This window comes from Lithobates pipiens, unplaced genomic scaffold (genome assembly GCF_037356315.1).
Source record: "Lithobates pipiens isolate NorthernLeopardFrog02 unplaced genomic scaffold, aLitPip1_a1.2 Scaffold_1, whole genome shotgun sequence".
Lineage (NCBI taxonomy): Eukaryota > Metazoa > Chordata > Amphibia > Anura > Ranidae > Lithobates > Lithobates pipiens.
The window spans coordinates 206,703,649-206,728,460 of NW_027507685.1; the positions used below are offsets into that span (position 1 = coordinate 206,703,649).

The 24,812-nt window shown below is 45.3% G+C and overlaps 1 protein-coding gene across 3 annotated transcripts in view; it reads right to left on the reverse strand.

Moving 5' to 3' along the window:
• Positions 1-383: 383 nt before the first annotated feature.
• Positions 384-24,812, reverse strand: part of LOC143982347 (distal membrane-arm assembly complex protein 2-like) — a 40,066-nt gene continuing 15,637 nt past the window's right edge. The window contains exons 1-2 of one of the 3 annotated variants that reach the window (XM_077480994.1): positions 19,021-19,171; positions 384-1,633 (exon numbers count right to left, since the gene is read on the reverse strand). In XM_077480994.1, the coding sequence (XP_077337120.1) occupies positions 431-1,624 (1,194 nt within the window). In that variant the 5' untranslated portion in view covers positions 1,625-1,633; positions 19,021-19,171 and the 3' untranslated portion in view covers positions 384-430. Of the gene's footprint in view, positions 1,634-4,379; positions 4,501-19,020; positions 19,191-24,812 lie in introns of those variants that run through there. The other 2 variants (XM_077480986.1, XM_077481004.1) reach the window with 2 other exon arrangements.

Here is a 24,812-nt window from a genome sequence, read left to right on the forward strand (position 1 = left end):
TGGAAAATAATGGTGGCCACACAAAATATTGACACTTTGGGCCCAATTTGGACATTTTCACTTAGGGATGTACTCAGCTTTGTTGCTGGCAGTTTAGACATTAATGGCTGTGTTGTTATTTTGAGGGGACAGCAAATTTACACTGTTATACAAGCTGTACACTCACTACTTTACATTGTAGCAAAGTGTCATTTCTTCAGTGTTATCAAATGAAAAGATATAATAAAATATTTACAAAAATGTGAGGGATGTACTCACTTTTGTGAGATACTGTACATATTTTTTTGTACGGGTTTCATCCAAAAAGGGGCAAGTTGCATCCTCCTATTGAAAAAGCCATTGAGCAGACTGCTTTGTTAACAAAAGTTGCCAAAGAAAAGGTCTAGGAATAAAAGGTAATTTATGTTCACAATACATTCAAACATTATTATTAACACTGCTGCGTCTTTTCATTTTGTTGACCCCACATCTTTAGCATCTCTTGGGGGCTCTTTCGATGTACAAGGAGGAGGTTCTTTTCAGAGCAGCTGGTCTTCTCCTCCTTTGGTATGTTGAATGTCTTAAATCCAGGATGCCCAACGGGATGCACCCCCAGTGCCATGAAACACATTCCAGTGTAGACATCATCGATTGGGAAAGGAGCCACGAAACGTGACACTAGGTAGAGCCATGGGATTAACCTACCCGAAAAAACATACCCTCCTCCTCCAGCATAGGGTGGGTAAAATCCAGCATAGAAAGATGGAGGGATGTAGTACTTGCTATGAGTGTCTCTGTAAGGTCTGGCTGCCTTGACGACATGACCCATATAGAGCGAGGGATGCCGTTGGCCATCTAATAGTGACAAGACTTGCACAATATTGGGAATTCGAGCAAACACGTCATCATCCCCCTTAAGGATATATTTAGCTCTAGCACAATGTTTATTTGCCCATCCTAAAAAAAGCTGGTCTTTTAAAGTCAGGTTGAAAAAAGTGTCCACAAAATCCCACTGGAGAAGGTCATAGGAACGACTGTTTTCATACGCCAGCAGAGGAGAGAGGTCAGGGACCTGTACCGTGCCCAAGAGAAACACTAACTTGACATTCTTTCCCTCATAATTTCTCTCGCCTCCCCAGCTGTCCCTTACTGCCTGCCGTTGAGCAAAATTCTGTGGAGAAGACTTAATGGCCAAAAGAAGAAAAGTATTGTTGAGTGAACATTTTTTTGGCTGATTAATAATCATTCTGTGATCTCGGCATCGACTGTGAGTCAGAAAGCTCTGTAAGAGATCTGGATAGGGATCCGTCCCTTTCGCTTGTGGTACACTTGTGGAGTTGCCGCATGTCCATGCCATTGGTCCCTTTAAGTCCAACAGCTGCAATTGCTCAGTATTCCAATAAGCTTCTGATTGTATTACAGCTTTCCGCAGTTTCTGTGCTAGGTTATGAAGGGTCGCCATGGACAGCTCTTCATCACCTCGTAAAGCGTCCAGCTGAACCACAGGACTTCTGAAGGGTTCTGGAGAAACGGACGGTGTCTCAGGGAGATGGGCAGGAGTAAAAGTCAAGTCTATGTAGATCTTGAGGGCAACCAACATGAAAAGAGCGATGAGTGAGATGCTGAACTTCCGGCATCTCACCATAGTTGGTGGCTGGATGAAATGGAAACAACAAATAAATCGGTTTAGAATAAATCAAATGGTAATTCTACCTGCACAGTGTTATCTCATAAAATACAGAAAAGGAAAAAGGAAGATGCTTCCCATAGCAACTTTCTGGAATTCAGCATATTAACCCCCTCGAGGGTAAAACTAATGTTTATGCCTGAACAAATTTTGCAACTTTGACATGTGTTAGCAAAACCGTACATATCATAGCAAATACCACTGTGTATCCAGGTGGATTATATCTTGTTTTTTTTTTTTAAGACAAAATGGGATTTCTTTTGGTGGTAATTGGTAACATATATCTCCCATTTTTTTTTTCTATTATCAAAAGAAAACTGATCTAAAATAGTAAAAAAACAAAAAGACAAACATTTAAAAAAAATGCACATGTATATTTTTTGCTATTACCATAACTTACCACAACAGAACAATTCATAAAAATTCTCCTGACGAACGTAGAAATACCACATATGTGTATGTTATTTGTACCCTTAATACAGCCCAGAAACAACAGTGTGCATTTTTTTTATTCTACCTAAAACACATTGACACCAATACCAATTTGAAAAATGCTTTCTTTAAAAAAAAAAAAAAAAAAATCCTACACAAAAATATACTGGCTCTGACCTTTGACCCTTTCATAGACCTAAATACTAACCCTGGCACTGATCTAGATGTCTTTTTTTTTTTTTTTTTTTTTTTTTTTACACACTTTTGTTTGTTGACCTTTTTCTCCCCCGTAAGAAGAGAAAGATGCAATGGGGTTGATTTACTAAAGGCGAATCCACTCTGCACTGCAAGTACATTTGGAAGTGCAGTCACTTTAGATCTGAAATGAGGGGAAGCTCTGCTGATTTCTATGATCCAATCATGTGCAAGAAAAAATGCTGTTTTTTTATTTTCCTTGCATGTCACCCCCCCCCCCCCCCCTCAGATCTACAGTGACTGCACGTCCAAGTTTGCCTTTAGTAAAGAACCCCCTGTGTATCTTATCCTACCTAAAACACAAGGACACTGGTACCAATTTGAAGAATGCTTTAAGAAAAAAAAATCCTACCCAAAATGTACTGACCCTAACCTTTGGCCCTTACCTTGACCCCAATACTAAAACTGATCCCGACTTTGATCTAGCTATTAGGAATGCATTAAGGTAAAAAATGTTTAGGTGTCAGCATTTCCCCCTCACCTTCCTTTTACTTAACCAAGACCTCATTCGATCCAGCGTCGTGCACGTCTGCAGCTTCTCTCTCCCCTCACTTCTGTGTCTCGCTGGGGCAACGGGAGCCGTGGGCTCCCCGTGCTATCAAAGCCTGTGACGAGAGAGTGGGGGGTAAGGCCGAGTCCCGCTGTCTGTCTCAATGGACAGAGGGGAGGGGCACTGGACAGAGGGGAGGGACCAGGAGCACCGGCAGGGAACCAGAAAAGAGGAGGTTTGCGGCTGCTCTGTGCAATTCCATTGCACAGAGCAAATCAATATAGACATGTTTGTTATTAAAAAAATTAAAATAAAAGTTACCTTTACAATCACTTTAGCTTAGCAGGAGGATTCCTCCATCTACAGCAAATGTGTGGATGGGAAAATCAAATTGTTTTTTTCATTCGACCCACTGATTGAAGGGGGAAAAAAAATAATAATAATAATAATGTATAGGCAGCCTTATGTGGATGGAGGAATCTGTACATTTTTGTTTTTTCTCGTTCAGTCAGCTGGCTGAAACTAACCATCTATGGTAGCAGCAGCTGGGGAGAGATGAAGGGGGATACTTGAGAGATAGCTGACTCTGCTGACATCAAATCTCAGATGACACAGTGTCCAGCAGCAGCGGCCTCAGGATAAATTTACAGGTAAATAACATGCATAAAATGCGCAAATAATCCTTTTAGAAAAAACGGTTGTTGAAATGAATGGTCCGATAACAGGTTCTCTTTACATTTGGCAGTCTACAATGAGCTTGCTTAGCGTGACTCTTTGCATTAGTGGAGGTTCGATCTTAGAGAAGTGAAGAGTTTGCTTCATTGAATGAACGGACTTACCTGCATCTAGCAAAAACTGAAGTCTCAGTGATTTAATAATCCAAAGAGATATTCTACTTAAAATAAGCCAGAAAACATGTCCTGATATCCACCCGGCTGACTACTGTGACCCCCCCCCCCCCATGAGTCAGCTGTATGAATGGCACCCCCTGAGCATCGTCAAGAAGATCAGCTCTCAACTGACACATTCTAGCCGTTTAAACCAATAGAAAAGTTTGATAAAGTAAAAAAACGATGCAATGAAATCTGCTTCCCTACTGCAAGTCATCTTTAGTACAATCAATTTCTCTTGTCACGCTAAACAATTTACGGTGACGACAAAAGGATGGTTTGAATGCCGTCCTGTGGCAATTAGCCACCTCGTTCATCTCAGCATCCTGGCACATCTCCTGGGAAAAGCAAGTAAATCGGCAAGCTCCATGGCAGATGCCCCAAAAAAAAAAAAAAAAAAAAAAGGACGGACTGCAGTACGACAAATTTAAATGCAGTAACAAGAAAAAAGAAAAAAGAATTGCATGCCTTACAGCCCTTGTTAGTTTAATTTGATAATTAGCACTAATGTGGCCACTGAGGCAGTTAATTCCATTCGGATAGGAAGCTGAACATATCGGCTGCTCTGGGTGACAGGCAGGAAGCACTGCGTGGGATACACAAATTGTGCCCCCTGCTTTCTTTGTCATTCATATGCATAGCTTACCTTACAGGGACAGTCTAGATATAATTCCAACATCAACTCAGTGACTGGGCTCCTTTGCCACTCCCTGCCAGCTACCTCCTCCTGTTTACATGATTACAGAAGCAGATGCAGCGGCTTCACTCCCCTCCTGTCTTCTCTTCTCCTCCCTCCTCTCCGGAATAACTTTATTATCTGAAATAACCCAGAAGTCTCAGCAGCACTAAATTATTCAGCACCGTGGTTATAAAGCGATATCTTCTAGAATATGACATTCTCGGATGTAGAAAGCATTTCTGAGAGCCACAAGTGTTCCAAATACACGAATGGGTTAACAGGTCTATCCCTCTCCAGCACCGCAAGGCGCTCATGACATTAACACATTTAAAGAAGAACTCTAGGCTAACTGATAAAATCATTTTATTCTTTGTGCCCTAAAATACTTGTTTTATTCAGCTAGCAAAATTCCCTGAGATCTCTTTATATACTAAGCCGTGCATACCAGATGAAGTTTGAGATCAGGAGTGCAAAATGCATGGGTGGGAAGAGGGTACTTGGGAGGGACTTATAGGGTATAAAAAAAAAAAAAAAGGGATTCATGGAGGAAACAAAGGTAATAATGATCCCTAGCATTCTAAAGAGCAGACTGAGGGCAACCACAGGGGCCGGCGATCAAGACCCAGAAGTTGTCCGTTAGAAGACATCAGCAGCCGGTGGTGAGTTCCCAGGAATGGCGCATTCCTGAATTCAAGGTGAGCGTAGTTCCACTTTAAAAAGGGGAAGCACATCATCTAGGGCTGGGGAAAAAAAAAACAATTTAAATATTGAATCGAGTTGAGAGGTCAAATCGATTCAAAATTTCAGCAAATCTATTTTTTTTTTCACTGTCACCGTGCTGGTCCTGAGGTGACGCGGGCAGGAGTTTTTAGGCGAGGCTGCGGCTTTGGCCTAGCTCCTCAGGACCGGCGCTGTGTCCATCAACAAAAAAAATACTCGATTTGAATCATGAATCAAGTTGTTTTTTTTTTTTTGTTTTTTTTTTGAGAAAATCACCCAGCTCTAACATCATCCACAATCAATTTAAAAAAAGCATTGTCACCTATTCACATCAGTATTAAGCTGGCGTTGGGAGGATCACAATTCAGCCGGTTCAGCAGCAACCGGCCGAATTTTAATGTATGGGCAGGCTGGCTGTACTGCAGTCAATTGCTCGATCGACTTCAGTACAGCCTGTCAGGTTTTTTTTCATTTGATCATTGTACTCTGACAGATGGTAAAACCCGCTCCCAAAATACAAAAGTTACATGGGAGGGATTCCCCCAATCAATACTGACTGTGTTGATAGGGGAATCAAGCAATTTTCTTTGGGTTGCAGGAAATAATGTTGCTTAAAAGTGGAGCTCCACCCAAAAGGGGAAGTTTCTTCTCCCTGGAGAGTGGGGCAGGTACCCGATTTTGACAGGTAACCACTCCCATTTCCGCTCAGATCGCCTAGGCGATTGGAGGTGGAAGTTTTTCTCCCCACCTCCCCGCAGTCTTCTGGGACACGTGACCGGTCCCAGAAGACTACGGGACCATTCACAATGTGCAGCGCGACTCACACATGTAGGCACCAAGCTGTCACAGCTGTGTGCCCACGCTTAAGATGCCGGTGCTGAAGACAGAAGATGAGATGTCAGAATACGCGGGGTGATCACAAGGGACAGGAGAGTGGCTGTTTATTAAAGTCAACAGCTCCCGTTTTTTGGAGCTGCTGACTTCTAATTTATTGCAGTGGAGCTCCTCTTTAATATATGGCTTGCTATAGGCAAGAATGGAAAATAACTAATGGAATCACATGACAGCACCATACAACACCAAATATAGGGAAGGAATCCAAGCTGTCCTGGAAGAATCCTGGAAACCGAGTTACAAGGTAGATCCTACTATGGCCAGCTTTAGCCCTGATTGGAGAGTAGGGCAATTCGGAGGCGTTTAACCCCTGCCCCTCAGGCAACCCACTATTTCTCTGTCTATGCAGAGGACAAAGACCTGTGAAATGTTCTCTCTCACGGGGAGGTTCTACTTTTAGCAAATCACTTGGATCCTGTGTATAGTACCAAAATGCTACTTTCCTTTTCCCTCATTTGGATTTCTTAAAAAATAGAACAGTATGGCTCTGTGTAAATCTAAACATGGAAAAGATGCTTCCAATCCTTTGATTTTTTTTTTTTTTTTTTTTTTTTTTTTTTGAAAACAAAGGGACAAAATCACTGTTTCCTAAGCCCTGGGAATCTGGGGTGAGTTTTGGTAGCCCCCCATATCTACTATAAGAACTAATCGAGTCCATGAAAACTGTACAGTAGGCTTCCACGATAGCTAAACTACTAGTAATGCGGTTTTAAATCCTCCCTGTGGCCGCCGCAGGCATTTGGGCCATCTGACCACTGCGATTGGCTGTCACATGATCGGAATTGCTCCCAATCGCAAGTATGCATCAGGAGTTTTACGGTTCCTGCCAGTGACTGTGCTAGCGCAGGGCACACATTCTCAGCACAGAAAGCGGCTTCCATAAGGATGCATATACCGGTCTCTCTGTTTTGAAGCCTACCCTCCGAGAGGTTGCATATATGCACCAAGTCGGCGGGAAGTGGTTAAGAATATTGTCTTTGCCCAACAGGGTAAATAGATGAGCTATATATAAATTGTAACTTGAAAATTGCCATTCAGTCACTAAGCTGTGTGCTGGTACTTGGGGGTGTAAGATTGGGCCATGTTGTGGTAGATAATTGCTAATCGAGAGTATCCTATGAGAACTCTTGCACAGTCTGCGCAGCATGGCAACCCAAAGAACTCTTTGGTCATAAAAGGTTTTTAAGGATAATTCTTGCTTTCTCTCCAAATACTAAATGTGTCGTTATAGGAAGTAATAAGAAAAGCAAAAAAAACTATACTACAAAGGGGTCTAGGGCTGTGGAATGTGCCTAGGACTGGTCACCATATTTTCCTCTAGGGAAAGGTGTGTTGAGACTTTTTTTTTCCTTGGCAGACAGGTTAGTATGCAAAGGCAACTATGGAACATACTGAGCAATAATTTGCAGCTCTGGTATACTAATGTTAATACTAAACTGCATTTGAGTGATCTGTAAGGACAATCAGATAGTACATTCTTGTATTTGCATGCAACATCTGTCCTACACATCCTACAAAATAATCTACATACGCTTAATACCTATAGACAATCAGACAGTACGTTCTTGTATTTAACTAGGTCATCATTGACCCCAATGTCATACATACCCAAAATACACACACCCTTACTTATGACTTCCCCCACATATGACTACTGATATAGCAGCTATATACCCAAGCTCGCTGTACACCTGCAGTGAAACGCACTACCAAGCAGAAATAAGCTGGGTATATAATGAACATGACTATTTTACAACTGCCAGGTGTCCTGCCAGATGTTAGAAGTCTGACTCCACTCCAGCACCATGGGGCATTTTGTCATACTGATGCAAGTTAGGTTATGCAGATCGCTACTTTTGGAGACTTTACCTGTAGCAGTAACAGAATAAACTTCAACACGAAATTTCTACACAATATTCTGTCATGAGGGCCATATAAAATACTTGTACTGACTTTTTTAAATTATAGTACTGTAACATAGCAAGTAATGCATAAGGGTATAAGTGATAGAGAATCATTATACTGCATCTACCGGTCGCAATACTGCCCTTAAAGGGGTTGTAAATTTACTTACCCGAGACCTGGAACTTTCTCTCTGCTGGGGTTCTCGGCTCTTGATTGGCTAGATTGATAACAGTGCAGCCATTGACTTCCACTGCTGTCAATCAAATCCAACTATGCGGGCACTGGGGGAGCGGGGCCGAGTCATACATTCGGTGGCTATGGATGCTGAATGCTGGACTGATGCAAGGAAGAGCCGTGAGAGCCGTCAGGGGGCCCCAAAAGAGCAGGTTTGGGGGCCACTCTGTGAATAACGAGGAGGTAAATAGGAGTATTTTTTATTTAAATAACAAACATAACGAACCCTTGCAATCACTTTAACAGCACACATTTACATGGCTGCAGGGCGAGTAACACATGAAAGTCCTGTCTGCCTGTGCAGTAGGGATGAGCTTAGGGGTGTCTGGATACGAGTCCGATTCTGCCTGAGGTAGCCCACCGGGAAGCTGTAAAAGCAGACAGTCATAGGAGGCAGAGGAGTTCCTAGCCCAGCAGCTGCTTGTATGCAGAGGGTGTGTATACATGTGACTGTGGGATGAATGAATGCCCCTGCCACCTTAACTGGCAGTACTCTTTGACTGCTTTTTGCTGGGCTAGCTCAGGGAGTTGCAGACTTGCATCCAAACATGCCTGAGCTCATCTCTACTCTGCAGCAACCTGGACTGTTACCCCATTTACACTACCAGTCATGCAAGTGGTTTATACTGTTGTATAGATTAGAGACACTATAACAGATTATAACTACAGTGCCTTGCGAAAGTATTCGGCCCCCTTGAACTTTTAAACCTTTTGCCACATTTCAGGCTTCAAACATAAAGATATAAAATTTTTATTTTTTGTGAAGAATCACCAACAAGTGGGACACAATTGTGAAGTGGAACGAAATCTATTGGATTTTTGAAACTTTTTTAACTAATAAAAAAATGAAAAGTGGGGTGTGCAAAATTATTCGGCCCCCTTGCGTTAATACTTTGTAGAGCCCCCTTTTGCTGCGATTACAGCTGCAAGTCGCTTGGGGTATGTCTCTATCAGTTTTGCACATCGAGAGACTGAAATTCTTGCCCATTCTTCCTTGCAAAACAGCTGGAGCTCAGTGAGGTTGGATGGAGAGCGTTTGTGAACAGCAGTTTTCAGCTCTTTCCACAGATTCTCGATTGGATTCAGGTCTGGACTTTGACTTGGCCATTCTAACACCTGGATACGTTTATTTGTGAACCAGTCCTTTGTAGATTTTGCTGTATGTTTGGGATCATTGTCTTGTTGGAAGGTAAAATCTTCGTCCCAGTTTCAGGTCTTTTGCAGACTCCAACAGGTTTTCATCCAGAATGGTCCTGCATTTGGCTGCATCCATCTTCCCCTCAATTTTAACCATCTTCCCTGTCCCTGCTGAAGAAAAGCAGGCCCAAACCATGATGCTGCCACCACCATGTTTGACAGTGGGGATGGTGTGTTGAGGATGATGAGCTGTGTTGCTTTTACGCCAAACATATCGTTTTACATTGTGGGCAAAAAGTTCAATTTTGGTTTCATCTGACCAGAGCACCTTCTTCCACATGTTTGGTGTGTCTCCCAGGTGGCTTGTGGCAAACTTTAGACGAGACTTTTTATGGATATCTTTGAGAAATGGCTTTCTTCTTGCCACACTTTCCATAAAGGCCAGATTTGTGCAGTGTACGACTGATTGTTGTCCTATGGACAGACTCTCCCACCTCAGCTGTAGTTCTCTGCAGTTCATCCAGAGTGATCATGGGCCTCTTGCCTGCATCTCTGATCAGTCTTCTCCTTGTCTGAGCTGAAATTTTAGAGGGACGGCCAGGTCTTGGTAGATTTGCAGTGGTCTGATACTCCTTCCATTTCAAAATGATCGCTTGCACAGTGCTCCTTGGGATGTTTAAAGCTTGGGAAATCTTTTTGTATCCAAATCCGGCTTTAAACTTCTCCACAACAGTATTACGGACCTGCCTGGTGTGTTCCTTGGTCTTCATGATGCTCTCTGTGCTTTCAACAGAACCCTGAGACTATCACAGAGCAGGTGCATTTATACAGAGACTTGATTACACATAGGTGGATTCTATTTATCACCATCAGTCATTTAGGACAACATTGGATCATTCAGAGATCCTCGCTGAACTTCTGGAGTGAGTTTGCTGCACTGAAAGTAAAGGGGCTGAATAATTTTGCACGCACCACTTTTCAGTTTTTTATTTGCTAAAAAAGTTTAAAATATCCAATAGATTTCATTCCACTTCACAATTGTGTCCCACTTGTTGGTGATTCTTCAAAAAAAAAAAAAAATTTTATATCTTTATGTTTGAAGCCTGAAATGTGGCAAAAGGTTGAAAAGTTCAAGGGGGCCGAATACTTTCGCAAGGCACTGTAACTATACAGCTTTGTGTAAAGGGCATAGTGTTGTATTCAGTATGGAAAGGTATTGTGCTATTACCTGAAAAAGTCCTCCACTGTAGGAAGAACTACATAAATAAAAACCATATCATGGGGACAACTTGTGCGTTACTTTTTTTTTGTTACAAGCTTTATGGAGAAAGAGGTTTTTGTGGCACCATCCCTCAAATGTTAGTTGCCTGGAACCATGTACGCAAATGAGGCATATGCCACGATGCAGACCGTTAGGAATATTACAAATACACTCACAAATTCTGAATTTAAATATAGGAGGCCTGATCCAAAGCTGATTGCTCAGTTCTCAGGTCCACTTTGAGCACAGGGGAGAGTTACTTCTTCTAAGGTGTAGACGAGAGCTTGGGGAAAACAGAGGTGACAGGGACAGAAGGTCCTGCAGCTAGCATACTAACAAAAAGTTAATTCTGGCTAAGAAAATCCCAGACATGCAACTCCTTCAGGTTGTTATGAGAGCTTCTCTCGCATGTGCTGCTCTGGAAGATGATTAGGGAAAATCAGTTAATGAGGGCTGGTGTTAGGATAGGGAGGGTTAATGTTAGGATTATTACAGGAAGGCATAGCGTTAGGACACAGAGAGAGGTAGTATTAGAAATACAGAAAGGGTTAGGATCACAATGGTGAATAGCGCTAAATGTTTGTTTAACAAAAAAAAAAAATCAATGTCATACTTACCTCCTCTGTGCAGTTGGTTTTGCACAGAGTGGCCCTGATCCTCTTCTTCAGGGGTCCCGCAGCAGCGCTCCTGGCTCCTCCTCTGTTGGAGAGCTGCCCTCCCTGGGGGCACTCGTGCGGGCGTGCTCCCATGTCCATTGAGACAGACAGCAGGACTTGGTCCCGCCCCCCTGCGTTATTGGATTGACAGCAGCGGGAGCCAATGGCTATGCTGCTATCAATCTATCCAATCAGGACCTGAGACATTGGCTGGAGCTGGTGTGCTCATCTCAGTCTCTGGGAAGATAAGTAAAAAGGGAGGCTGCTGCATCACAGGAGGTTTTTCAGCTTAATGCATAGAATGCATTAAGCTGAAAAACCTAGAGGGTTTACAACCCCATTAAGATAAGGAGGGTAAGTGTTAGCATTACAGGGAGAGATAGTGTTAGGGATACAGAGAGAGTTGGTGTTAGGATTACAGGGAAGACTACTGATTAGGTGAACAGAGAAGGTTAGTGTTAGAATTAAGGGGGGGGGGGGGAATAGTGTTAGGAACACAGAGAGAACGAGTATTAGAAATACAGAAAAGGCCAGGGTTAGGACCACAATGGGTAATAGTGTTATGATTATAAGAAGGGATAGTGTTAGGAATACAGGGAGGACAAATGTTAGCATTACAGGGAGAGAGAATGTTAGGGATACAGAAAGAGTTGGTGTTAGGATTACAGAGAAGACAAGTGATAGGTGAACAGAGGGCTAATGTTAGAATTAAGGGGGAGGGGGGGGGAAATAGTGTTATGCTCCGTACACACAGGGTCTACCTTAGGATTACAGGTAAGAATTGTGTTTAGACTACAGGGATGGTTAGTGTCAGGATTGCAGGGAGGGATAGTTTTAGGATTATAGGAAAATGTTATGATTAAGGCAAATAAGTGTTATGCTATGTACACACGATAGGATTTTCCGTCAACAAAACCGTGGATTTTTTTCCCCCAAGGATGTTGGCTCAAACTTGTCTTGTATACACACGGTCACACAAATGTTGTTGGAAATTCCAAACATCAAGAACGAGGTGACGTACAACACGTACGATGAGCCGAGAAAAATGAAGTTCAATAGCCAGTGCTGCTCTTCTGCTTGATTCCGAGCATGCGTGGACTTTTGTGCATTGGGAATTGTGTACACACGCTCGGGAATTTCCGACAACAAGACTTGTTATCGGAAAATTTGAGAACCTGCTCTCAAAGATTTGTTGGTGGAAATTCTGACAACAAAATGTTCTATGGAGCATACACATGGAGCATACATACAGTCGGACTTTAAGACAACAAGCTCACATTGAACATTTGTTGTTGGAGAATCATAGCGTGTGTACGGCCCATTAGGATTACAGGAAGAACTAAAGTTTGGGTAAGGTTCACATGGTGATTCAAGTAGGAGCAATGGAAGCTCCACTCTGAAAACTATCATTGCCAAGCTCCTGGTGTTGAAATTTAAAGCATCGCTAAAAACTGCAAGTGAAACCCCACAACTGAAGACCCTTCACTTCCGGTCCCTTCTATTGTTTTCTGCTGCTTCCAATAGGACAAGATTTCCAAGAGGTCCGAGACTAGTTATAAACACACAAAGCTTTTCTCATCCACACATTGATCTGTCAGCAAATTGCACAAGTAAATGTATTGTTACAGGGGGGGGGGGCGTGGCCTGGCGTGAGGAGCATTGTATGTGAGCTCCGCTGGATTGATATCCGTTTACTCCTATCCTGAGGCTATTTCTGCTTTATTTTGGGCTGCTAGAAACCCCTGAGCATCCCGCACACACAGAGGACATGTCTCCTTCTAAAGCTAAGCTGGAAGCGGCGGCTAAACTGGCTAAATTCCGCCACGCGGAGAAGGGCAACATGGCCGCGGATGGTGCATCTCCCCCCTCCTCCTCCGCCACTCCTGACCCTGATGCTAGAGTCTTGGAAGCTATCCTGGACTGTAAGAGTGCTCTCATGGGGAAAATAGAGGAGGTAAAGGTGGATGTATCCCTCCTCCGGCAGGATATGCAGAAGCTGCGGGAACGGGTGACCGAGACGGAGACCCGAATTAGCCGAGTGGAAGACGAGCTGCCCCCGCTCCAGACAGTCACCGAGCGACTGCAGCACCAGCTCTCCACGGTCCTGGCGAAACAGGACGATATGGAGAACAGCTTAAGGAGGTGCAACCTGCGCTTTGTCGGCTTACCCGAGGGGGAGGAGGGCAACGATCCTCCCGCGTTTCTTGAACAATTGCTGATCACCTCCCTTGGCCGTGCAGAGTTCTCTTCGTCCTTTGCGGTGGAGAGGGCCCATCGCCTGCCCGCGAAGCCTCCCCTGCAAGGGGCTCCCCCTAGGACCTTCATTGCGAAACTTTTGAATTTTCGGGACAGAGATGCGATCCTGAGATTGGTGAGATTGAAGGGCAACATCCCCTACCACAACACTGAGCTCAAGGTTTTCCCGGATTTCTCGGCCGAGGTTCAAAAGAAAAGGGCACTCTTCACTGAAGCCAAGCGCCAACTGCGCATACACCACTACTCGTATGCCATGCTTTTTCCGGCCCGGCTCCGAGTTGCGGGAGAGGACAGGGCTCACTTCTTTGATACCCCGGAGGCGGTGCTCGGGTGGCTGGAGAGCAGGGCGGCACCGGCGCGAGAGGCAGCCTAAGCATTTGTGAAGCTGTTGGGCATCGCGACAACCAGTTTGCTGGGGAAACAGGGGTGTGGGGCGGCTTGGATCCTGTTTCCCAGACCACACCGGCGGACTGTCCTTTGGCAAGGTACTGTACTTTTTTTACCATCCCGTCGGCTGTGGTGGCGAGATGACCTAGTCCGGATGTCTTTCCTGCTGATGGACTGGCGGCCTCCCCCCCTTAATCCATTCCTACACCCCTGCTGTGCTTCCCCGGTCCTCTTAACCCTGGGTCCCCTCTCCCCGGCCCCCCCCTCCCCACCCTTCCCCGGTTCTACATCGCAAAGGCCGCTGCTTTCCAGACTTGTTTGTTTCTTCGTTAAGGATGTTCATCCATTTGCATGCCTGCTGAACGATTTGAGTCCTTCCAGCGGACTCTGACTTATCATGGCACCCCGGACGGACACGGGACGTTGGCCTGCATGTTGCATCCCGCTGCCAACTGACCATCCGCGGATGCGCCCGGGGGCCATGCTCCTCGCGGTGTTGTTCGTTCTTCAGAGTTCAACCGTCACACTAGAGTTATGTTCTAATGGAGCCTCTACAAGGTTCCGTGAGCCGCAGGATTGTGGGCTCGGGTTTCAAGCTTGGTTTCCCCGGGCCGGGCGGTGCCGGCCCCTGACTTTGGCCTTTTGGCCGGGACGGGGCCGCACCGAACGGTCCGGTGTATGTTATACTGCATATTTTGTTATGTTCAGTTCTTTAGTTTTTCAATGGTGGTATGTATTGTGCCTGCTTATGACAATTGAATGCTGGTCAGTTTACAAGTGCGACAGTGGGCTGGGTACTCTGTTGGCTTTTTTTGTGTTGTGGGGGGCGGGAGGGGGTGCTGACTTCTCTCTCCTAGTAAATTCTGGAGTTTTCTGTAATGAGTAGTTTGAAATGTCTTACTTGGAATGTTAGGGGACTCAGGGCGAAACAAACGCAGTGCAGTTCTGACCTACCTTAAAGCTCAGAGGGCAGACATAATGGTCCTGGTGGAGACCCACCTTACTGGCCACCTGATGCTGACGCTTAAGAAACCCTGGGTGGGCTGGGTGTACCAGGCCCCGTTCTCTGCTAACTCCAGGGGTGTAGCGTTGCTGGTGTCCAAATCTGTGCAATTTTTACTTATCCTCCTTAAATCAGATCCCGAGGGGAGGTTTCTTTTTTTACATGCCGGATTAACGGTAAGGAGCTTCTTCTTCTGGCTATATATATACCCCCTCCCTTCCAGTTCACTGTCTTAAATGAGGGCTTAGCGTTTATGTCCCAATTCCCCACTGTCCCGGCGGTGTGGCTGGGGGACTTCAACAATGTTGCACACAGAGATCTAGACAGACTTGTGTTGACTCCCCCACCCGCGCTGACACCGGGACCTACAAGGTTTGGTAGGTTCTTCCAGGAGCTTGCTCTGGTGGATACCTGGCGATACAGTTTCCCCACGGGCAAGCAATACTTCTGTTTTTCGGCGTCGCATTCTACTATGTCTCGGATCGATTTTATCTTTATTTCCCGCTCCCTCCTTCCCTATTTGGGGGGGGGTAGGGTTCAATCCACGAGTACTTTCGGACCATGCCCCGTATTGGGTCGTGTTGCGCCTCCCGGGCCCTCCGAAGTCCTATTCCTGGAAACTGAATCCTTTTTGGTTGGGAGTGACCCCTGGACTGGAGGACGCGGGGTCGGAATGGGAACAATTTTTTTAACGCGAATCGCGATACGGCCCCTTTTGCGTTGGTCTGGGACTCGTTTAAAGCTCATGCTCGACTATTCATGGCCCAACAAATTTCGCAATATCGCAGGTCGTCTGCTGGGGCATTGCTTCAGGCGGAGCACCAACTATCCGTCGCTGAACAGGAGTTTGTTAGAGACCCGTCCCCGAGTAAGGCTGATTTTTTCAGGCTGCAATCCAGGGTGGTGAACGGCTTGCATATTTAGAAGGCAGAGCGAAATATATTCCATATCAAGCAAAGGGTGTATGAGTGCGGGGAGCGGGCTGGTCGCTTGTTGGCCTACCTGGCGCATATGGACCAACGCCCCCCCCACGGTGGTCTCCTTGCGTGGCTCTGATGGAGTGCTGATCTCTGATCCCGACGCGGTAGCTGAGGAGTTCAGGGCATTTTATGCCTCATTGTACTCCTCGGTAGCCACTGATGCTGGAGACGGGGTGGATGGGCTTCTTGGCACTCTTGATTTACCCTCGCTTACGCCAACGCAGTTAACACTCCGGGGGGCCCCCCATTACCACCGACAATATCGCGGAGGCGATGTCCCAACTGAACGTGTCCAAAGCACCTGGCTCGGATGGGCTCCCCCTCGAATTTTACCTTAAATATGCTGACACCCTGACCCCTAGGCTGCAAGAACTGTTTTCTCACATATTTGAGTCGGAATCTCTTCCTCCCTCAATGTGTGAGGCGTACATAGTCCTTATCCCCAAACCCGGGAAAAATCTGTAACTCCCCAAGTCTTATAGGCCCATTTCCCTGCTTCAGCTAGACATCAAGATCCTGGCCAAGGTCCTGGCTATCCGTCTGAATACGGTTATCCTAGACCTTATCCATCCCGACCAGACGGGATTCATGCCATTCAAAAACACGGCTTACAATTTGCGGAGGCTCCACATGAACCTGCAGGCGCAGCACGACCTGGTGGGGACTAGAGCGGTGGTGTCTCTGGACGCAGCCAAAGCGTTCGATTCGGTGGAGTGGCGGTATTTGTGGAGTTGCCTACGGCGCTTTGGCTTCGGACCTCGCTTTATTAACTGGATTCGCCTTTTGTATAGCGGCCCTTGTGGCAGGATCTTGGTTAATGGGCGGGTATCGCCCCCTTTCCCTCTCTCTCGGGGTACTAGGCAGGGCTGTCCCTTATCCCCACTGTTGTATGCTATAGCGGTGGAGCCGCTTGCGGCGGCCCTTAGGGGGCACTCTGGTATCAGGGGGCTTGAGTGTGGCAGCCTGGAGGAGAGGATCAGCCTGTATGCGGATGATATGCTGTTGTATTTGGCGGATACAGGCCCCTCCCTCCGGGCAGCTCTTGAGACAATCCAGTTATTTGGGGCACACTCGGGGCTTAAAATCAACTGGGAGAAATCACAAATTCTGCCCGTTGATTTGAGCGCCCCCTCTGAGATTGAGGCCTCTGCTTCCCTCTTACGGGTTAGTAAGATAAAGTACTTGGGCATCTCTGTTGCCAGGTCCCCAGAGGACTACATAAGACTAAACATAGACCCCCTGGTAGCTACCATGAAAGCCAAAATTAAGGCGTGGGCTAAGCTCCCGTTGGGTGTTATGGGCCGAATAAACCTGGTGAAAATGGTTATTTTACCAGGGTTTTTGTACGCGTTCTGGCATTCCCCTGTTTATTTGCCCCTGAGGCTGTTTAAGTCCATAGAAGCCCTGCTAAACTCCTTTATTTGGGGCTTGCAGCGGCACAAACTATCGTGGCAAACATTGAAATGCCCTGGGGATCTGGGAGGGGCGGCCCTGCCGGATTTTGCCCTGTACTACCTGGCAGCCCAGGTGTCCCACTTCTACCACTTGGACAAACATGACAAAGACAGATATTTGACATTTATTTGCCCTAAGCGTGGATACTCGATCACTCATCCCTTCCAACTGCTATTTAGAGACCGCGCTTCAGTGGAATTTCGGGGGAATCGCAAAGGATTACTTTACGCACACTGCAGGATTTGGGAGGTGGTTGGGAAAAGGTTGACGTTTCCTGAGACCCACTCCCACACCCCGCTTTGGGATAATCCCGGCCTAGGCGAATTGCGGCTGCTTCCTGGCTACTCGATATGGCTCACGCATGGGATTGTATATCTCTCTGACTTATATCGAGAACGGGTGCTGAAATCGTTTCAGGAGCTTAGGGAGGAATTTGCTCTCCCGAACTCCATGCACTATAGGTACCTCCAACTTCGCCACGCTCTTCAGGCACAATTTGGGCAAGCCTCACCCGGGGTACGTAGTCTGGCGGTAGTGGATGTGCTCTTGGGGCAGGACCCACGCAAATTGATATCCAGTATATACAACCTTCTGATTAGACCCCCAGCGATTGCATTGACAGAGGATCTTAGAGGGAGGTGGGTGGAAGATGTGGGGGAGCTTGAGGATGATGAATGGGAAGATGCCCTGGATAATGGCAAGAAAGTCTCACCCAAGCTCTCGGATCGTTTCACCCACCTGAATATTCTACATAGAACCTACTTGACACCGAAACGCATTGCCAAATATAAACCTGACTACAGCCCCCTCTGCCCCAGATGCGGCAGCTCACAAAGCACCTTTTTTCATATCCTGTGGTCTTGCCCGATGATACAGTGTTACTGGTCTCACATTGTTAGATTTATTCACGACAAAATGGGATCGCCTTTGACGCTATGCCCCAAACAATGCCTTCTGGGAGTTTTTCCCGATCCAGATTCGGACAAGTACCACAAGATATTTTTACACGAATCTCTATTTATGGCTAGACTACTGGTGGCAAGAAAGTGGCTACAAGTCCAGCCCCCCACGCTTCAGGAGTGGGTGGCTGCGATTAATAATGTACTCCCATATAAGAAAGAACTTTATGCCCATAGGGGTTGTCAGGCTAAATACGCTAAAGTTTGGGACACATGGTTGAATGATGCCGACACGTGCAATGAGCTTCCCTCGTAGGAGCTAGGTGATCCAGGATAATTGATCCTGAGGGGGTCGGGACTGCACTGTGAAACGATGGCACTGCAATGTGCATTTTCCTGGTGGAACTGGAGGTCCCCTGATGTAATGATTCCTTAGTTTAACCTTGTGGACTTGCTTCCCCTGCTATTTATTTCTTTATTTGTATTAGTTTTTCTGCTCTTACTCGTGTTGCTATATTGGGGAGCTGCGCCCCCCCTGCCTCACAACATGTATTCTCCTTAATTTTCTCGCTGTCATAATATCTGTACTACTCATTGTCTGTACATCCTCTTTATGCTGTTTTTCAATAAACCACCACGTTATTTGTAAAAAAAAATGTATTGTTACAGTTTACAGTCAGAAAAATAAACATGAAGTGCACACATGCCAATGTTCAGATTTACTAGTGATATCACAGCTTCAATATTAGGAGACACTAACACCACAACACTCGCATTATAAACACTGTAGACCCCTTTTGATGTGTAGACTTCCTTCTCACCTGTGCATTACTGGACGTCTGACAGGGTACCAGTCTCTCCTCCCTGCAGGCCTTCCGAGTAGTCAGTCATTACAACCTCACAAGCTGGCATAATCTCCTCCAGAAGGATATGGGTTAAACCCTTGTGGGAAACTCTGGGGAGGTCTGAAACATCCAAATGCTTAAGATTCCTATAGTGCAGAGAAAAAGAAGGACAAGTGTCTTAGAGCAGACATAGGCGATAGGTTGCTCTGAGGGCCTATTTACACTGAAGATTGGAAAATGCAAATAGCACCAAGTATGCTTTTCTTCTTTTTTTTTCCCCTTTTTTTTTATGTGGTTTTAGCGAATTCCATTTAATTGACTTAAAGTGGTTGTAAACCTCAGACATTAAATATGAAAAAAGCATATCCCTCTATAGTGTGTGCTTGTCTCAATTAAAAGCACTAAATGCCATTTCTGTCTGCTGCTTTGTTCCTCTGCTTTCAACAGGATTCACTTTTGACAATTTTTCCTGACACCAAGAGAGAAATGGTGACAGGGGAGGGACCTCCAGCAGATTGAAAGCCTTAGTCCATGTGTGCCGTGTGAAGGGGGGTGTGTCTCTTCAGTCCAATCAGCTCTCAGAGTTTTGTTCACGGAGTGCGGCAGAATTAATTTTCAGCTCTCCTTCCCCTTCTTTTTAAAGCAGTAGTAAACCCAGTTTCAAAAAACAGTTACATTCCCGGCATGCCGGAAATGCTAACTTTCACATTGGTTGTGCTCTCAACCAAACTTTCAAACCATCCAATTGCTGGTTTCATAACTGATCACATGTGCAGCATTATGGCAGTTGAAGAATCATTAGAGGCCAAGATGGCAGCTTCCTTGATGGAAAACGATAGAAGGATTTACTTCCACTTTAAGTCTCAGACAAGCTTATAAATTCAGCACTTTGAATGAATGTAGAGAAGAGAAGACTGCAGATGGACATGTCAAACTTATGTTTCATCTCTGTGTATCACCTGAGGATAGTCTCTCCACTGGGTATATGTAAGGGTTTACAACCACTCTAAAGCTAAAAGTGAGCTTAAGCAAAATTTAGCCCTAAGGTCTCTTTACACATGGGGCGGATCCGTGCTGATCCACCCCATGGACATCCGCTTTCTCAGCAGGGTTCGCTTCGTCGATCCCCACTGAGTGGGAAGATGACAGGACCGTCTCTGAACACTGTGCAGGGACAGACCTGTCAGAGCGCCGCTCTCCCCTAAGGGAGATCGGATGGCGACTGACCGCAGAGTCCGTCGTCACCCGATCCGATGACGGATGGAAAAAGTAGGTTTTCCCTCCATCACACTTTTTCGGATCGGAGCGGGTTGGATGTCAGCGGACGTGTCACCGCTGACATCCGACGTTCCATAGACCTCTCCATAGCATCCGCTCAGGTCCGCCTAAAAAAAACTGACAGGCGGACCTGAACAGATCGGTCATGTGAAAAAGGCCTTAGGCTGGCCATACACAAAGATTTTTTTTTTCCCCTGCAAGCTGAACAAAAAAACATACAAAAAAAAAATAAAAACACAACACACTATACAGTACACATGAACGAATCTCCCACTACAGCTATTGTATTTTTACAGCCATCCCCGCCACCTGAAAAGCAGCTGCATCTGACTGGATGAAAACACTGTAATAACCACCTTCCACCGACTCTTTTTTGATCTTTTTAATTAAGGGATGTGGTGCGGAAGGCAGGGTCATCTGTTGAGCAAATTTTTGGCGGTTCATCAGCAACCAGCACTAATTTAAACAGTGTATGGTCAGCTCAAGAGTAGAGATGAGCCGAACACCCCCCGTTTCGGACCAGAACTTTCGAACGGACCCCAAATTCGTACGAATGTTAGAACCCCATTGAAGTCTATGGGACTCGAACGTTAATTTTAACGGCTAATATGCAAGATACTGTCCTAAAAAGGGTTTGGGGACCTGGCTCCTGCCCCAGGGGACATGGGTCAATGCAAAAAAAACTTTTAAAAACGGCCGTTTTGGCGGGAGCACTGATTTTAATGACGATTAAAATGAAAAAAAAAAAGTGAAATATTCCTTTAAATATGGTGCCTGGGGGGTGTCTGTAGTATGCCTGTGAAGTGCCACGTGTTTCCCGTGTTTAGAACAGTCCCTGCACAAAATGACATTTAATGGAAATAACGTCATTTAAAGCTGCTTGCGGTTTTAATGTTATATCTGGTTCCTGCAATATGGTTGAAAATCATTGAGAAAAATGGCATGGGTAGCCCTCCCTGCCCATTACCAGCCCCTTTGGGTCTTGTACGCATATTAAGGGGAACCCCGTACCCATATTAAAAAAAGGAAATACGTGTGGCCCCCAGGCCCTATATACTCAGAACAGCAGTATACAGGCGGTGCAAACAAGACTGGGACTGTGTAGATTTGTTGTGTTAAGTTGAATCTGTTTGTAATTTTCAACTGGTAAATTTTTAAAGTGTAGCTCCAGTCAAAAAAACTATTTTTAAGCTTTTTGGAAAACATAGGGAAGGGTTATCACCCCTGTATAATTTGTTTTGCCATCCGTCTTTTTCAGAGCACGCAGACAGCACGCACAATCTCCTACCGCTGACTGCAAGCTCTATTTAAAACGAGCAAGATAGTTAGCTATATAGGTGGATATAGCGGTGTATACTGCGTTCAGAGCATGCAGACAGCACGCACAATCTCCTAACACTGACTGACAGCTCTATTATAAAAGATAGATATATCGCTAGATATATAGGTGAATATAGTGGTGTATACTGCAGTCAGGGCACGCAGACAACAACCACTACAGAAGAGCAAGAACGAAAAATCGGCCGATAACGATCGGTGTATACTGTGTTGAAGGTACACAGAACACCCACTAACTGCTACAGATGCCAACACACTACACAAGGCCGCCGCGCTGGCGGCCTTATATAGTGTGGGGCGTGTACTACACAGCCTGAGCTATGATTGGCCACAGGCATCCTGCCTGTGGCCAATCATGGCTCTCCTCGCTGCCGGCGCTGTGATTGGCCAAGCATGCGGGGTCACAGTGCATGCTTGGCCAATCATGAGCCAGCAATGCACTGCGCCATTGCAGTGCATTGTGGGCCGTGAGTGCCACACGAATTTGGTGCGAACGGCCCATAACGTTCGGAATTCGCCGAATGGGCGAACAGCCGATGTTCGAGTCGAATGTATGTTCGACTCGAACACGAAGCTCATCCCTACTCAAGAGATCAATGACATCAGCGACTCCTGAAATGTAGGCATTAAAACATGAAAAACTATGCATTTAAAGCAGGAGTCCCGCCGTTTTTTTTTTTTTTAAAAGCCAGCAGCTACAAATACTGCAGCTGCTGACTTTTAAAATAAGGACACTTACCCGCCCAGCGCGCCCGCGATGTCGGCACCCGAAGCCGATCTCTCGATTGTCTCTCGGGTGCTGCCGCCGCCATCTTGGGTATGGGAATCAGGAAGTGGAGCCTTTTGGCTTCATTTCCCGGTTCCCTACTGCGCATGCTCGAGTCGCGCTGTGCAATAAGGATGGTCCCGCTGCCTCTGGGATCTGTGTGTTTCCCAGCAGGCAGCGGGGGACTTTCGGAAAGGGGCGTAATCTACGCCCCTTTCCGCAGATAGCTATGCCTGAAGTGGGTGCAGATACCTGTACTGTACAGGTATCTGCACCCCCCTCCCCCCTGAAAGGTGCCAATTGTGGCGCCGGAGGGGGGGAGGATTCCAATGAGCAGAAGGTCCACTTTAGGGTGGACCTCCGCTTTAAGACGTGCTGTACTGTATTTTAAGTGACATTTATAGTTACATAAATTTCAAATGATACATGTTCATGGAGTTTAACCTTTTTTTTTTTTTTTTTTCAGGCCCAAGAACCCTAAACCTCTAAAGTGTTGTCAAATGTCTTTCTGACGGCTAAAGACAATCAAATAACTCCCTGAATCACCGATTGGTATGTCTTCCCTGAGTGTGCAACCTCCACCACCTCTGTGCAGTAGGCTACTGCTGGTGCTCCCACTTACCAATCCCTTTTCCATCCACCACTCTGATCACTACCAGGACTTGGGCCGGGTGAATGGCCAGCTCAGGCACCAAGTGTTGTATGTGTACCATTAGTAGGACTGGGATTTTTGGAAGGGCACCAGTGGTAAGCAGTGTGTGTCACCAAAGCAAAATAACTTCTCCTTTAGTGTCATGACTTACAGTAGATATATAAAGTCTACACACCCCTGTTAAAATGTCAGGTTTCTGTGATATAAAAAACTTTTTTTCCACCTTTTATGTGACCTACAAACTGTACAACTCAGTTGGAAAACAAACTGAAATATATATATTTTTTTTTTTGGGGGGGGGATAATAATTAAAAAATAATAATAGTATGGTTGCATAAGTGTGCACACCCTTTAAATGAATATTTTGTTGAAGTACCTTTTGATTTTTTCTGTCTTTTTGGGTATAAGGCTATCAGCATGACACATCTGGACTTGGCAATAATTGCCCACTCTTCTTTGCAAAAAAACACTCCAAACCTGTCAAATTGTGAGGGCATCTCCTGTGCACAGCACTCTTCAGATCACCCCACAGATTTCCAAACGGATACAGGCCTGGGCTCTGACTGTGCCATTCCAAAAAACTATTATCTATTTCTGAAGTCATTCCTTTGGATGTATGCTTTGGGTCGTTGGCATGCTGAAAGATGCCACCACCATGCTTCACAGTGGGTATGGTTCTTTTGGTGATGTGTAGTGTTTTTTGCGCCAAACATATCTTTTAAAAATTATGGCCAAAAACTTCAACCATGGTTTCATTAGACCAAAACACATTTTCCCACATGCTTTTGGGAGACTTCAGAAGAAGAAAACCGCAGATTGTTGTCACAGGTACTACACAGCCAGTATTTGCCAGATATTCCTACAGCTCCTTTAATGCTGCTGTATGCCTCTTGGCAGCCTCCCTGACCAGTTTTCTTCTCATCTTTTTATCAATTTTGAAAGGGATGTCCAGTTCTTGGTAATGTCACTGTTGTGCCATATTTTCTCCACTTGATGAAAATCTTCACTGTGTTCCCATGGTATAGCTAATGCCTTGGAAATTCTTTTGTATCCTTCTCCTGACTGATACCTTTTAACAATGAGATCCCTCTGATGCTTTGGAAGCTCTCTGCAGGCCATGTGGCTTTTGCTGTAGGAAGTGACTAAGAAAATGTCAGGAAAGACCTACTAGAACAGCTCAACTTTATTTGGGGTTAATCAGAGGCACTTTAAATGATGGCAGGTGTGTACTGACTGCTATTTAAAGGGTGTACACACTTATGCAACCACATTATTTTATTTTTACTTCCACCCTAAAAGATTTAAGTTTGTTTTCATTGGAGTTGTACAGTTTATAGGTCACATTAAAAAGGTGGGAAAAAAAAAAAAAATCTATAATGATTTCTTTGTCTCATTTTTTTACATAACAGAAACCTGACATTTTGTCAGACATTTGGGTGTGTAGACTTTTTATATCCACTGTACCTTAAGTATATCTCCACATGCATCGATGAAGGGGGTTCCACTCTGGACAGACGCCGGCCATTGCAGGAAGCCACGCAAAGTGGTGTGTACATCCACAACGAGTTATCTCATGAAGATGCTTCATTGTTGAGGAGATGCTGAAGGATTTACTAAATGAGCAACAGACCAGTTTGATGCAATATTTGTTTTTAAGTGTTTTTAACAATTGCTTTAATAAATTTCATGTTTACCTAAAGTGGAACTACACTGCATATGAGCACCACAAACCAA